This window comes from Balaenoptera acutorostrata, chromosome 6, assembly GCF_949987535.1.
Source record: "Balaenoptera acutorostrata chromosome 6, mBalAcu1.1, whole genome shotgun sequence".
NCBI lineage: Eukaryota > Metazoa > Chordata > Mammalia > Artiodactyla > Balaenopteridae > Balaenoptera > Balaenoptera acutorostrata.
Genome location: NC_080069.1, coordinates 77798411 through 77813700, shown reverse-complemented (window position 1 = coordinate 77813700; position 15290 = coordinate 77798411). Strand labels below are relative to the sequence as shown.

Here is a 15290-nt window from a genome sequence, read left to right as displayed (position 1 = left end):
GGAGTATGACAAATTTAATGTAATGTAACTTTACAATGATAGTGTAGGCAGCCTTGATGGTAAAAGGATATGAGTCTGAATTAGTGAAAAAAAGTTAATTATACTTTAAAATAATATTCTATCATTTCAAAGAACAGAGAATACTTTGCTTATCCCATTTAAAAACAGGGTTTGAAAAAAAAACCCTACTCCTTGTTAGTGATAACTAACTGCTTGTGGGCCCAGTTCCTTTGAGTGCCTTTTCATGGAGTCTTAAAATACCCTACTACAGGCCCTTTTTGCTACTGGCAGTTATATATATTTCATGTCTAAACCTTATTTTATTTAAATCCTGAATTGAGTACCATGCAGTAATTTGTTTTTGTCTATTAAGTACCCATTACAGAACTCTGGCCTACAAAGTGCAAATTAAATTAGGCAGACTTTATTGCTATACATAATGCACATGAACATTCTCTTCTGGGTATTTTGACTAAGTTGTTCCTTGGGAGAAAAAAAAAGATGCTTAGTAAGTTGCTCAGAACATTGAGGGAGAATTTATAGACCAAATCTACTACTCTCATAGGCTTCTTGTTATAAATAAAAAATAATGAACATAGTGCCGAATAGTGCCGGAAAAAATCAGATTTAATCCTTACAGAATATTTTTATGTACAAAGAGATCCTTAACACCACTTGATTTCAATTCTAAAAACTAAACTGAGAAAAACACATTTTAAATTATTTTTATTTCTGTTCAGTTTGTATTCATTTTAAAAATAATAACTACCATACAGTGAGCACTCACTTTGCTCCAGCTGCTATCTTAAGTGCTGGCTATGTATTATTTTATTTAATCCTCATGATCCTAAGGCAGGCCCTCATGTCATGGCCAAATCACAGAATGAAGTCATGGAGACTTAAAGTATACAGCTCAAATGACACTGGAAACTGCTTCCTCACTGCTGGTGATAACCCAATAGAGGTTCAAGAAACCAAGTGGGAAATTCGCTATCAGCATTTAAAAAATTACAGAGAATAGAATAGAATGAGAAATAGCCCAGGGTATCACAGAAAGGGAAAGTATCATTTTGTGAGACTTTTGTTTTAAATGCTCATGCACATTTGTATGTGTGAACTAATTCTTGATGTTAAAGTGCATGTCTTACTCTGGGTTGTGGCTTAAAAAATAAGAAATATCAACTATGCTTAAATCAAAGGCAATGGTAATCTGATTCTAAAGAGCTGAACATTATAGCTATAGCTTAATTTTTAAAAGTTGTGTATAGTGACTGTTATAGGATAGAAGAGACATGTTGGCCCAGAGCTAAATATTCTATTTTTTTTCAGTCTTATGATATATTTTTTTCTTATTGAGATAGCATTGGTTTATAACATTATATAAGTTCCATGTGTACAACATTATATTTCTACTTCTGTATACACTACAGCATGCTCACCACCAAAAATTTTAGTTTCCATCCATCACCAGACAGTTGACCCCCTTCAATCTTAAAATTCACGTTAAAAGGAGAAACCACTTTAAGACTAATCCCCCTTCTATCAGATTGATAGAACTCACAACAACAAAAAAACATAAACACAAAATCTCGTTTATTTTTGTCTGAAGCACAAAGGAGCTCACTCAGCACAGGAACAATAAGCAAATCATACAAATATTGAGAAAAAATGTTCCCATGAATACATATATATATATATTCTTAAGAGCAGTGATCAGAAGTTTAATACAGTGTAAGGTGGTTTTCAATAAAGAATGCTTTCTGACAGGCTTTTGAGTAGGAAGTGAACACATAAATCACTGCCACATAATAGCTGTTACTCAAGTCACTTGAATCTGGTGGACTGTGGAAACCATCTTGGAATTTACATTTAGTTTCATCATTGGCCTGTTCAACTTTTGCATTTCACTCAATTTGTACCAGATTTACAAATTAACTCCTCACCTCTTGATCTCTCACACTCAGGACTGTAGGAGGGAAAGGAAGGAGGGGCTGGGCATGAAAACATGCATGGGACCAATGCCAGGGTTTCTAATACATGTCTGTTCATTTCTGCACTTCTTTCCATGCTTTAGAGACATTAAAAAAGTGTCAGGGTCCAAAGTCATACCTAAAGTGGCTAAGTAGATCTGAAATTGCAAAGAAAAAAAAAAACCTTAAAAGTTCACAAAAATCCACCAGTTTAAAAATTTCTTCAAGACATTGCCCATGACATATTTTGTAGTCTACCTTTTAATAACTCAGAACACTCTTTAAAAGAAAAAAAAAGCATGTGATTGCTTCCAGCATCATCACCTCTGTCCAGCAGGCTACAGGAGAATCCAACTCAGGATATCTTCCATGTATAGCACACGTGTAGAATTGATACAATGTGCCTTCCAGCTTGTCTTTAAAGCTTTCCATATGTCTGGTTCTGAGGTGAAAAAATTAAAAATAGGAAGAGTCTGGAAGGGAATGAAGATTCAAAATACATTGCTGGATCTCACAGCCATTGTTTCCCTTCTGAGATCTCAACTGTAGCTGCCAACAGGGATATTCAAGGGCATACTTCAAATCAGCTAAGTATAACAGGGGTGTTTCCCCACTGCCTTCCTTTCTTGACTGTGCAGAATTCTCACAAAAATTAAAAGAGATGCAATGGGGTTCAATGCTTATAATGTTAATTTAGAAAGACCTCCTCCTAGCATGAAGGAAGCTTATTCCAAGATATTCTCTTGGATTCTAAAACCTTTGACAATTAAATCAGAAGAAGCTGGGAGAATAAATAAGGGGACAGAGTTTCCTTGGTCTCAGTTTACAATTACTAGGACAACCTTTCCTGTTCTAATCCTACATTTTACTCTCTTTTGAAAATTAAATTCATGTTGGCTGATTAGCCTGCTTTTGTGTTCTGGTTGCAAAAATATTTTTAAATGTATGATAGTCACTACTATTGAATACGTTTTTACCTGTTAAAGTGTATTCCATTAAAAATGTCATGAAACCTGAGGCAAATAGTGCAGAGTAGGGTGAGGGGGCTGAGAAGATGTTTTAATTCTTCCTTTCCTGTCAGAGAGCAAAATATTCAAACATAAAGTGACAAATAGGATTGGCTTGGAATACTGCCTTTCCGCAATTCAGAAAGTCAACCCACATTAAGCAAAGGCAACATTTCAAAGTGCAGAACATCTGGGCACGTGTATGGCTAATGCCTGCAGTACTGCAAAAAGCATGTGCAACATTCAGCAACACTGCACTCTGGGAAATAAAACACATAAGTTATAAGTGATGCAGGGAGATCAAAGTACATGTAAACATTTCAACACATTCTATTCGTACTAGAAAAGATATTCAGGTCTTAACATATTATCAGGGCTAAACACATTTGACAGATTGGTTGTATATGGCCATTATTCCTGCTTCTGATGCCACACTTATTTATATTTACTGCATGTAAGTCCTAAATCTAAATGAAAGTTGATGTTCAGCATCAAAATGTACACCCTTACGGAAGGTAAAAGTGTAGGATCTTGCACAGGCTAAGAACAGCGGCTGCCTATTACTGGATCTTGCACATGTCATTCCAAATTCCTAAGCCTACTCATGTGGGTTAGAAACGAGGTAACCAAGTTCCTTTGGCAGGGACTGGGGAGATAGAGCAGAAAATACCTACCAGCACTATAGAGAAATGGAAAGAAATTTGGTGGGGCATCTTTGACATGGCTCAGGAACTAGGAATTCTAGAAATGCAGAGACTGAGACTGGAAACTGGGTTTACTGAGTTACTTAATACCTCACAACACAAACTCTGTTTTTTGTTTCTGTTTTTTAAATAAGACCAAAAATTTGTTCTATCTTTAGATGTAGGTTATACCCAAGTCTAGAAGTATTTCTGCAGGGGTGAGGGGCCAGAGACTGAGCAAATTACTGCTGAATTAATTAGCATGACTATATAAGAATGAAATTTATAGTACTAGAGAACAAATTTTCTTCTTCATTCTGCAGATATGGAGTTTGCTATATTACATAAAGTTCTTTACTATAAGGTGATAATAAGGAGTCAGCCCTAAGTCCTAAGGCCTAAGCCCTAGGTATGAGCGTTATGATATATTAAGAAAACTACTCCTTTTCCTTGTTGGTTTATAGGATTTGGAGTTAACTGAGAAAACTATAATATTTAAATAATATTCATGTCAATATTTCTTAAGGATTTATCATGAAGTCATAATTTGTTTTTAATTCCAGGTTATGGGAAAGCACATTATATTAGGAAGCATAAAAACACTCTTTGCTTTGTTTAATGTTTCTAGATGTCTAGTACAGATTAAGTCCTATTAATATAAACAGTAGTGGGACATCTAAATATTCTTCATTATCCTAAAATTCTAATGTCCTGAAAATTATTAGGAATGAAAAAGACAAGATAAAATTGAAAAATAGAGTACTTACAATATGCAAGGTTTAAAGACTTTTAATAATATTTATCTAGTAGGATTTGTCCTTCATTTAAAGTTCTAACAGATTGATATCTGAGTATGAAATTTCCAGCAACTATGGAATAGTTCTTTGGGAGAATGGGTCATTGCAATGAAACCCTTCCTTTTAGTATTGACAGCTCCTGGATGCCCAGCACTTGCCCCAATATATGAAAGACTCCAATCTACACAACAGTGGAGTATGAAATTTGTTTCTTTTCTAATAAAACTGAAGCAATTATAGCATCACACAATTATACATTAAGGTGATTTTAAAGTACACAAAAGTATAGCTATTTATGCCATGTAGTTATATGAATAATATTCCTAAGAAACTTTAAATCTTTAATACCCAACTTCTGTCAAACACTTTGAAGCACAGAACTATATTAAGAAAGCATGTGGCATTCAATTTCTGACATTTCATCCCCAAAGAAGGCAAAGCACAACAATAACATATCTCTGAAATGCAAATTCCATTAAGTGCATATTTCCAGAACACAAGGTCAATCTAGAAACACATTTTAAAATTCAACAAGTTCTCTTTTTAAATTAGTATGCTCAGTATATAATTTTCAAACACAATCTGAAGTCATTTTCCAACGCGTGTTCGTAGTCTAATTTTTTCTCCCTCAAAAATATACTCACTGGTTCATTTTCTGTTTCCTAATTTTCACATTTACTAGCTCAAAATATCTAACCTTATAAGAATATCTTTTCTCTCCACACGTCCAAATGTGAAATAGATTTTATTTAAATCTCATAATAAGAACACCACCAGTAATAACATTCCCTTATGTTTGAGCTTTAAAGTAAATCTAAACAGCTCAAAAAGGCAAAATTTTTAATCCTCCCAACCAGAGAGTTGAGAATTAGTGCAACTTCCTTCGAAAGATTTGTCAAGTGAATACTGTAACTAGACACAGAAGGAGATAGTCATCCCAAGAACAAGGTACTGTTTTTTGACTTCCTAACTCCGCCTGGGCACAAGAAAACACAGAACTGTGTTACCCCAGGAGAACTCGTAGATGCAGAGGGTCTTACACTGAGCTCGAAAAGGGAACCACCTGCTTTCCACCCACATACACCTCTTCAATATTTCGGTCATCTCCTGAAAGAAAAATCAAGGAATCATTGTTTATAATCTGAACAGGTAGATATGACCAAAAGAAGACGCTGCACCTAATTTGAGGATTAGAGTTTGAAATACACGCCTAAAGCAGAATTCACATAAAATTAAATCAACCCCCAATCACCATTCTTTCAGCTGAAGTGTGTGGTTTCCTTTTCCAGCCCCAAGTGTAAAAGAAATACTTATCTTTACACCCCAGAATCATACGCAGCATGGTGAGATGAAGGGCCTGCAAGAACTGAGCTTTTTAAAGAAACACCACATGTGGCTCTCCCACCCCAAATTCACTCAGAACTCAGAGCTCACTCAACGGAGTGGGAGGAAGAGTAGAATCTTCTGCACTATTTATTTCTCTCTCTCAGTGAATAGAATTGAATGTGAGTACGTTAAAAAGCATGTGTGGCAAGACTCCACCACAATCACAAATACAACGTGCTAGGGCAGACTTGGGGGTACAGAACAAGTGTAGGAAGAAGGTACAGGATGATCTCTTCTCCTTGGCCTGCCATTCCTCAGTTTAGGATTTATGACTATGTTCTAGAGGAGCATATTCATTTCAAATAGTGCCTTTAAATATTGTGCCATAAATGGGCTCAATGCCAAGGAATGTTCAAAAATATAATGAATCAAAGCAAATGATCACACATAAGGCTTAACATATGGTACAATAAATGCAGAGAGCATACCCAAGAGACAAAGAAAGATTTTATTTAGCATAGAGATATATATATACCTACCTAGATAGAGGAACTTCTGGATAACAGCCTAAAATGAAAAATAAGAAGAAGAAGAAAGAATATTTTGTGCATTTAGAAAAGCAAATTCACAGCCAATAGTGGTTGGCAAAATCCAGAAATATAAATTTATTTCTCAATGGCAAAAATCTATTTTTATTTTTTTCTAAACACAGACTTTTTTCTTTTGTAAATATATATATTACTGAAATTATGGCTAAAGCCACAAAGGAGAAAAATGTGTTAGTTGTACATTTCAGTGCCGAAACTTATTTATATATTTACATAAAAGATGCTATCTTGATTAATCAATGTCTGTTTGCATTTCCACATGTGAATTTCTTTAGTCTTGCATTCAATATCAAAGAGTTACAGTGAAAATATTTTGAATTTAAACCCGAAAAAGGTCTTGAGATAAGACACATAATCCATCCATTTAAAAGGTATTTCTCTCTGTTGTGTACATTAGCCTGGCTGGAACTTGGTCCCAGAAATGGATACACTGATGGCTATTCCAATAACAGAGTGAGGCAGGAAGGGTAAAGGGGAAGAATTATTTGTCACCAACAATCCAGTATCCCAAGTCAAAATGCTAATCTATGCCCCAAAAGACCTAACTCTACTCATAGGAGTTGGCTTCTATGGCTAACAATCACTGTCTCACCTAAGCTGGCATCGACTGAACATCCCCAAATCTACTTTTATTAATGAAAAAGAAATGGTCTTTTGCCTAAAAAAAAAAGTACTGACTACTAACAAATGTTTCCCATTGCCTGAAAGTTCTTAACATAGAACCTTGAAATCTTCAGAGGAAAGTGTTAACAAAAATTAAAGAATTTAATTTAATATAATAATTTAAATATTTCAAGAGGTGTATAATTCAAGAAAAATGACTGGATGAATGGGTCTGAGCCCTATTCCCATAAACTCACTCTAATAAAAAACTAAAAGAATAAGTAATATGTAAATAACTAATGGTATCAACTTCAAATAATCCAGCACCTTTCTTCAAAAAACCTCAGTATGTTACATTTAGTATCACATTTACTCTCATAAATGGATCAATTTATAAATGGCAATAGTTAATTTTTAAGGAAAAACTGTCTCAACAAGAATTGTTATTAAAGTAAGAAGAACTAGTTTATTTTATACATACAAAAACATGATAAGAGGAACAAAGTAATAAAACTCATTTTCTTATAATTAAGAGAATCCATGTAGTATTGTGATCAAGAGCCCAGACTCCAGCAGTCAGAAAGTCCTGGGATGGAATCCAAACTCTGTCTACTAATTACTAGCCATGAGTTCTTAGGTAAACCATTTAACCTCCCTTAAGCCTCACTGCCCCATAAATGACATGGTAATATTAATAGCACCTGGCTGTCATAATAGTTGTTCTGATAATTAAACAAAAATGATGCATTAATCCCATGCCATCTAGCACATAGCAAGTGTGTTCAATAAGTGGTAGCTATATTATGGCTTCTTATAGCCAAATACCTTCAAATATACAAATATATTCAAAATACAAATGTTTCTTAAATACCATTATTGCCATGAAATTATAATAACTTAAAAGGATCTAGATTCCAAACTAGGAACTGCAGTAGGAAGAGCCGGGTGCGAGGCCTCTGCACGTGACCCCCTGTGAGCAAGTGAAACCTGACTAAGCACAAAGGAAAAAAAAAAGCCATCTCAGAACTGTGACTATTTTCAAGGGGACTGTTTTTCTCTGTGGAACACTGCCTTTGGGGCAAAACAAGGAAGAAGCAGGTGATTCTAATGTGCAGCGCAGAAGGAGAGCCACTGCAAGCCAGCTTCTCCAACTCTAAAGGCACTCCAGCCGTGTGGCTAACAGGGTCTGGTGCTCCAGCCGGGTGTCAGGCCTGAGTCTCTGAGGTGGGAGAGCCGAGTTCAGGACATTGGACCACCAGAGACCTCCTGGCCCCATATAATAATCAATCAGCGAGAGCTCTCCCAGAGACCTCTATCTCAAAGCTAAGACACGTCTCCATTCAACAACCAGCAAGCTCCAGTGCTGGACACTCCATGCCAAACAACTAGCAAGAAAGGAACACAACCCCACCCATCAGCAGAGAGGCTACCTAAAATCATAATAAGGTCACAGACAACCCAAAACACACCACCGGACGCGGTCCTGCCCAGCAGAAAGACAAGATCCAGCCTCATCGACTGGAACACAGGCACGAGTCCCCTCCACCAGGAAGCCTACACAACCCACAGAACAAACCTTACCCACTGGGGGCAGACACCAATAACAACGAGAACTACGAACCTGCAGCCTGAGAAAAGGAGACCCCAAATACAGTAAGTTAAGCAAAATGAGAAGACAGAGAAATATGCAGCAGATGAAGAAGCAAAGTAAAAGCCCACGAGACCAAACAAATGAAGAGGAAATAGGCAGTCTACCTGAAAAAGAATTCAGAGTAATGACAGTGAAGATGATCCAAAATCTTGGAAACAGAATGGAGAAAGTACAAGAAACATTTAACAAGGAACTAGAAGAACTAAAGAGCAAATAAACAACACAATAAATGAAATTTAAAATTCTCTAGAAGGAATCAATAGCAGAATAACTGAGGCAGAAGAATGGATAAGTGACCTGGAAGATAAAACAGTGGAAATAACTACCGCAGAGCAGAGTAAAGAAAAAAGAATGAAAAGAATCGAGGACAGTCTCAGAGACCTCTGGGACAACATTAAATGCACCAACATTTGAATTATAGGGGTCCCAGAGAAAAAGAAAGGGACTGAGAAAATATTTGAAGAGATTATAGATGAAAAATTCCCTAATGTGGGAAAGGAAATAATCAAGTCCAGGAAGCACAGAGAGTCCCATACAGGATAAATCCAAGGAGAAACATGCCAAGACACATATTAGTCAAACTATCAAAAATTAAATACAAAGAAAAAATATTAAAAGCAGCAAGGGAAAAGCAACAAATAATATACAAGGGAATCCCCATAAGGTTAACAGCTGATTTTTCAGCAGAAACTCTGCAAGCCAGAAGGGAGTGGCAGGACATATTTAAAGTGATGAAAGGGGAAAACCTACAACCAATATTAATTACCCGGAAAGAATCTCATTCAGATTCGATGGAGAAATTACAACCTTTACAGACAAGAAAAAGCTAAGAGAATTCAGCACCACCAAACCAGCTTTACAACAAATGCTAAAGGAACTTCTCTAGGCAGGAAACACAGAGAAGGAAAAGACCTACAAAAACAAACCCAAAACAATTACGGAAGTGGTAATAGGAACATACATATTGATAATTACCAGAAATGTAAATGGATTAAATGCTCCAACCAAAAGACACAGACTGGCTGAATGGGTACAAAAATAAGACTCGTATATATGCTGTCTACAAGAGACCCACTTCAGACCTAGGAACACATACAGACTGAAAGTGAGGGGATGGAAAAAGATATTCCATGCAAATGGAAATCAAAAGAAAGCTGGAGTAGCAATTCTTATATCAGATAAAATAGACTTTAAAATAAAGACTGTTACAAGAGACAAGGAAGGACACTACATAATGATCAAGGGATCAATCCTAGAAGAAGATATAACAATTGTAGATATTTATGTACCCAACAGAGGAGCACCTCAATACATAAGGCAAATGCTAACAGCCATAAAAGGGGAGATCGACAGTAACACAATCATGGTAGGGGACTTTAACACCCCACTTTCACCAATGGGCAGTTCTTCCAAAATGAAATTAAAGAAGGAAACACAAGCTTTAAATGACACATTAAACAAGATGGACTTAACTGATATTTATACGACATTCCATCCAAAAAAAACTGAATACATTTTCTTCTCAAGTGCTCATGGAGCATTCTCCAGGATATGTCGTATCTTGGGTCACAAATCAAGCCATGGTAAAATTAAGAAAACTGAAATAGTATCAAGTATTTTCTCCAACCACAACGCTATAAGACTAGATATAAATTAAGGGAAAAAAATGTAAAAAATACAAACACATGGAGGCTAAACAATACACTAGTAAATAACATAGAGATCACTGAATAAATCAAAGAGGAAATCAAAAAATACCTAGAAACAAATGACAGTGCAAACACAACGACCCAAAACCTATGGGATGCAGCAAAAGCAGTTCTAAGAGGGAAGTGTTTAGCAATACAGTCCTACCTCAGGAAACAAAAAAACATCTCAAATAAACAACCTAACCTTACACCTAAAGCAATTAGAGAAAGAAGAACAAAAAAACGTGGAAGTTAGCAGCAGGAAAGAAATCATAAAGATCAGATCAGAAATAAATGGAAAAGAAATGAAGGAAACAATAGCAAAGATCAATAAAACTAAAAGCTGGTTCTTTGAGAAGATAAATAAAATTGATAAACCATTAGCCAGCCTCATCAAGAAAAAAAGGGAGAAGACAAATCAACAGGATTAGAAATGAAAAAGCAGAAGTAACAACTGACACTGCAGAAATACAAAGGATCATGAGATTACTACAAGCAACTATATGCCAATAAAGTGGACAACCTGGAAGAAATGGACAATTCCTTAGAAAAGCACAACTTTCCAAGACTGAACCAGGAAGAAATAGGAAATATAAACAGACCAATCACAAGCACTGAAATTGCAGCTGTGATTAAAAATCTTCCAACACACAAAAGCCCAGGACCAGATGGCTTTACAGGCAAGTTCTAGCAAACATTTAGAGAAGAGCTAACACCCCTCCTTCTCAAACTATTCCAAAATATAGCAGAGGGAGGAACACTCCCAAACTCATTCTATGAGGCCACCATCACCCTGATACAAAACCAGACAAAGATGTCACAAAGAAAGAAAACTACAGGCCAATATCACTGATGAACACAGATGCAAAAATCCTCAACAAAATACTAGCAAACAGAATCCAGCAGCACATTAAAAGGATCATACACCATGATCAAGTGGGGTTTATCCCAGAAATGCAAGGATTCCTCAATATATGCAAATCAATCAGTGTGATACACCATATTAACAAATTGAAGTAGAAAAACCATATGATAATAGATGCAGAAAAAGTTTTTGACAAAATTCAACACCCATTTATGATAAAAACCCTCCAGAAAGTAGGCATAGAGGGAACTTACCTCAACATAATAAAGGCCATATATGACAAACCCACAGCCAACATCGTTCTCAATGGTGAAAAACTGAAACCATGTCCACTAAGATCAGGAACAAGACAAGGTTGCCCACTCTCACCACTGTTATTCAACATAGTTTTGGACGTTTTAGCCACAGCAATCAGAGAAGAAAAATAGATAAAAGGAATCCAAATCAGAACAGAAGAAATAAAACTCTCACTGTTTGCAGATGACATGATACTATCATAGAGAATCCTAAAGATGCTACCAGAAAACTACTAGAGCTATTCCATGAATTTGGTAAAGTAGCAGGATACAAAATTAATGCACAGAAATCTCTTGCATTCCTATACACTAATGATGAAAAATCTGAAAGACAAATTAAGGAAACACTCCCATTTACCATTGCAACAAAAAGAATAAAATACCTAGGAATAAACCTACCTAAGGAGACAAAAGACCTGTATGCAGAAAACTATAATACACTGATGAAAGAAATTAAAGATGATACAAACAGATGGAGAGATATACCATGTTCTTGTATTGGAAGAATCAACATTGTGAAAATGATTATACTACCCAAAGCAATCTACAGATTCAATGCAATCCCTATCAAACTACCAATGGCATTTTTCACAGAACTAGAACAAGAAATTTCACAATTTGTATGGAAACACAAAAGACCCCGAATAGCCAAAGCAATCTTGAGAAAGAAAAACGGAGCTGGAGGAATCAGGCTCCCGGACTTCAGACTATACTACAAAGCTACATTAATCAAGATAGTATGGTACTGGCACAAAAACAGAAATATAGATCAATGGAACAGGACATAAATCCCAGAGATAAATCCACGCACGTATGGTCACCTTATCTCTGATAAAGGAGAATATACAATGGAGTAAAGACAGCCTCTTCAATAAGTGGTGCTGGGAAAACTGGACAGCTACATGTAAAAGAATGAAATTAGAACACTCCCTAACACCATACACAAAAATAAACTCAAAATGGATGAAAGACCTAAATTTAAGGCCAGACACTATCAAACTCTTAGAGGAAAACATAGGCAGAACACTCTATGACATGAATCACAGCAATACCCTCCTTTTGACCCACCTCCTAGAGAGATGGAAATATAACAAAAATAAACAAATGGGACCTAATGAAACTTAAAAGCTTTTGCACAGCAAAGGAAACCATAAACAAGACCAAAAGGCAACCCTCAGAATGGGAGAAAATATTTGCAAATGAAGCAACTGACAAAGGATTAATCTCCAAAATTTACAAGCAGCTCATGCAGCTCAATAACAAAAAAACAAACAACCCAATCCAAAAATGGGCAGAAGACCTAAATAGATATTTCTCCAAAGAAGATATACAGATTGCCAACAAACACTTGAAAGGATGCCCCACATCACTAATCATTAGAGAAATGCAAATCAAAACTACAATGAGGTATCACCTCACACTGGTTAGAATGGGCATCATCAAAAAAATCTACAAACAATAAATGGTGGAGAGGGTGTGGAGAAAAGGGAACCCTCTTGCACTATTGATGGGAATGTAAATTGATACAGCCACTATGGAGAACAGTATGGAGGTTCCTTAAAAAACTAAAAATAGAACTACCATATGACCCAGCAATACCACTATTGGGCATACACCCTGAGAAAACCATAATTCAAAGAGTCATGTACCACAGTGTTCACTGCAGCACTATTTAAAACAGCCAGGACAGGGAAGCAACCTACGTGTCCATTGACAGATGAATGGATAAAGAAGATATGGCACATATATACAATGGAATATTACTCAGCCATAAAAAGAAATGAAATTGAGTTATTTGTAGTGAGGTGGATGGACCTAGAGTCTGTCATACAGAGTGAAGTAAGTCAGAAAGAGAAAAACAAATACCATATGCTAACAGATATATATGGAATCTAAAAAAAAAAAAAATGGTTCTGAAGAACCTAGGGGCAGGACAGGAATAGAGACGCAGATGTAAAGAATGGACTTGAGGAGAGGGAGAGGGGTAAGATGAGGTGAAGTGAGAGAGTGGCAGTGACTTGTATACACTACCAGGCATGGGATAGATAGCTAGTGGGAAGCAGCCGCATAGCACAGGGAGATCAGCTTGGTGCTTTGTGACCACCTAGAGGGGTGGGATGGGCAGGGTGGGAGGGAGACGCAAGAGGGAGGCGATATGGGGATATATGTATATGTATAGCTGATTCACTTTGTTATACAGCAGCAACTAACACATCAATGTAAAGCAATTATACTCCAATAAAGATGTTCATAAAAAAAAAAGGATCTAGCTTCCCTTAGAAGATTCTCCTGCACTCCATTAAAATGTTTCAGTGTCTATTTTTTTTCTATAGGGAAGCTGTTCTGACTGACTAGTTCATGAAATAAATGCTTTTTGATCAACTTCCTTTTACGTACCTCAGAAATATCACCAACAAAATCCCCATAAAACAGGTCAATGGGAGAGTCAGATGCTTTGAGGTTGATCAGGAGGGCATCAAATTCCTTGCCCACTTCAAAGTTTCCAATCTGTCTATCCAGCCCCAGGGCTACAGGATGGAATAAATTAATAAACAGTTAGTATTTTTAGCCATCGGACCATGCAAATACCCCAATTTGCAAGGACAGAATCTGCCAGTGTCTCACTAGAAAAAAATTAGTATTTTAATAGTGAAGCATTCCAATAGGTCGCAAGACTTTGACTTACAGAAGGCAGAGTAAGCACAGGGAAAGCAAAATCTGAGAATAAAAAGAGTTCTCTTCAACACCATGATCATAATTCTGATGTTGTCTGTTTCAGCTCTATCAGTTCCCTTCACAGTCCAACTGGTCTGTGATTTCCATTCACCTCTCTAAGAAACATGATGATGGACATAATATCTTTCTCTTTCCCTCCTATTCTTCTTCCAACATTCCAACTCCTTTCCTTGCCCTTTTTGTTCTTTTTCTATGAAATAGCTGACAAGATCTATTTTTGTGGCAGTGAAATGAACTTCAAATAAGTAAAAAATAATTATCTTTTTGCATATTTGTCAATGCAGGCATATCCATCCTAAGTTCCTTAGTTTAAATCCTTTGAATAGAAAAAATTCACTTCTGAAAGTAAATAGATTTTCATAACTCAAGAGTCCCAATGCTTTTGAAAGCAGACTAATTTCTCTGTAACCTTAAAGATTTTCTGGTTGCCAGAGAAGAATGGTTCTCTAAAATAGGGCATAGGTCAATAATGTCTATTGACTTGATCCATCTCCCAGCTAGAATTCCTGTTCCATGAATAGTGGATGTTGAGGAAGAACATCTCTCATTTTTATGGTTTAGTTTCAGAAGATGAGGGTAGTTGGTTTTCCTGGTCAATGAAGGTATTGAATTTAAAGCTCCTTAAAGCCAGAATCTGGATAGAGTGTTCCAAATAGAAGCATGCATGAAAGAAAGGTCAACTGGAGTGCAGCATTACTTAATTGAATTTTTACATGTATTTGTTGTATTCTGTCACTGTCAGAATACAGTCGTATGTGAAAATATTAGACACCATATTCCTGTTAGACAATACCCACTACATTATATTTCTAGGTATGGATATCCAGAAGTCTTTCGGCAATGCTCTAAGCACAGATTTAGAAATCTTGCTTGTTCTTAAATGGTTATTTAAAGGGCAACTCTTTTATTCTCAGAAAAGAAAAAGATTTTTTTAGCTAAAGAGTTCGTAAAGAGACGCAAACATAATTAGAAACGTTAAAAGTGGTTAGGTGACTTCCACTGATTATGGGGGGAAGAACTGAATGTAATAGAAAATCACTGGAAATTTTCTCCTCCTCCA

General features: G+C 36.2%; 1 protein-coding gene across 1 annotated transcript in view; it reads right to left on the bottom strand.

The window, feature by feature from the left end:
* Window positions 1-5493: 5493 nt before the first annotated feature.
* The window catches only part of GDA (guanine deaminase), a 137393-nt gene continuing 127596 nt past the window's right edge, over window positions 5494-15290 (bottom strand). The window contains exons 12-14 of the mRNA XM_007182265.2: window positions 13892-14022; window positions 6323-6350; window positions 5494-5564 (exon numbers count right to left, since the gene is read on the bottom strand). Of these exons, the coding sequence (XP_007182327.1) occupies window positions 5494-5564; window positions 6323-6350; window positions 13892-14022 (230 nt within the window). The remainder of the gene's footprint in view (window positions 5565-6322; window positions 6351-13891; window positions 14023-15290) is intronic.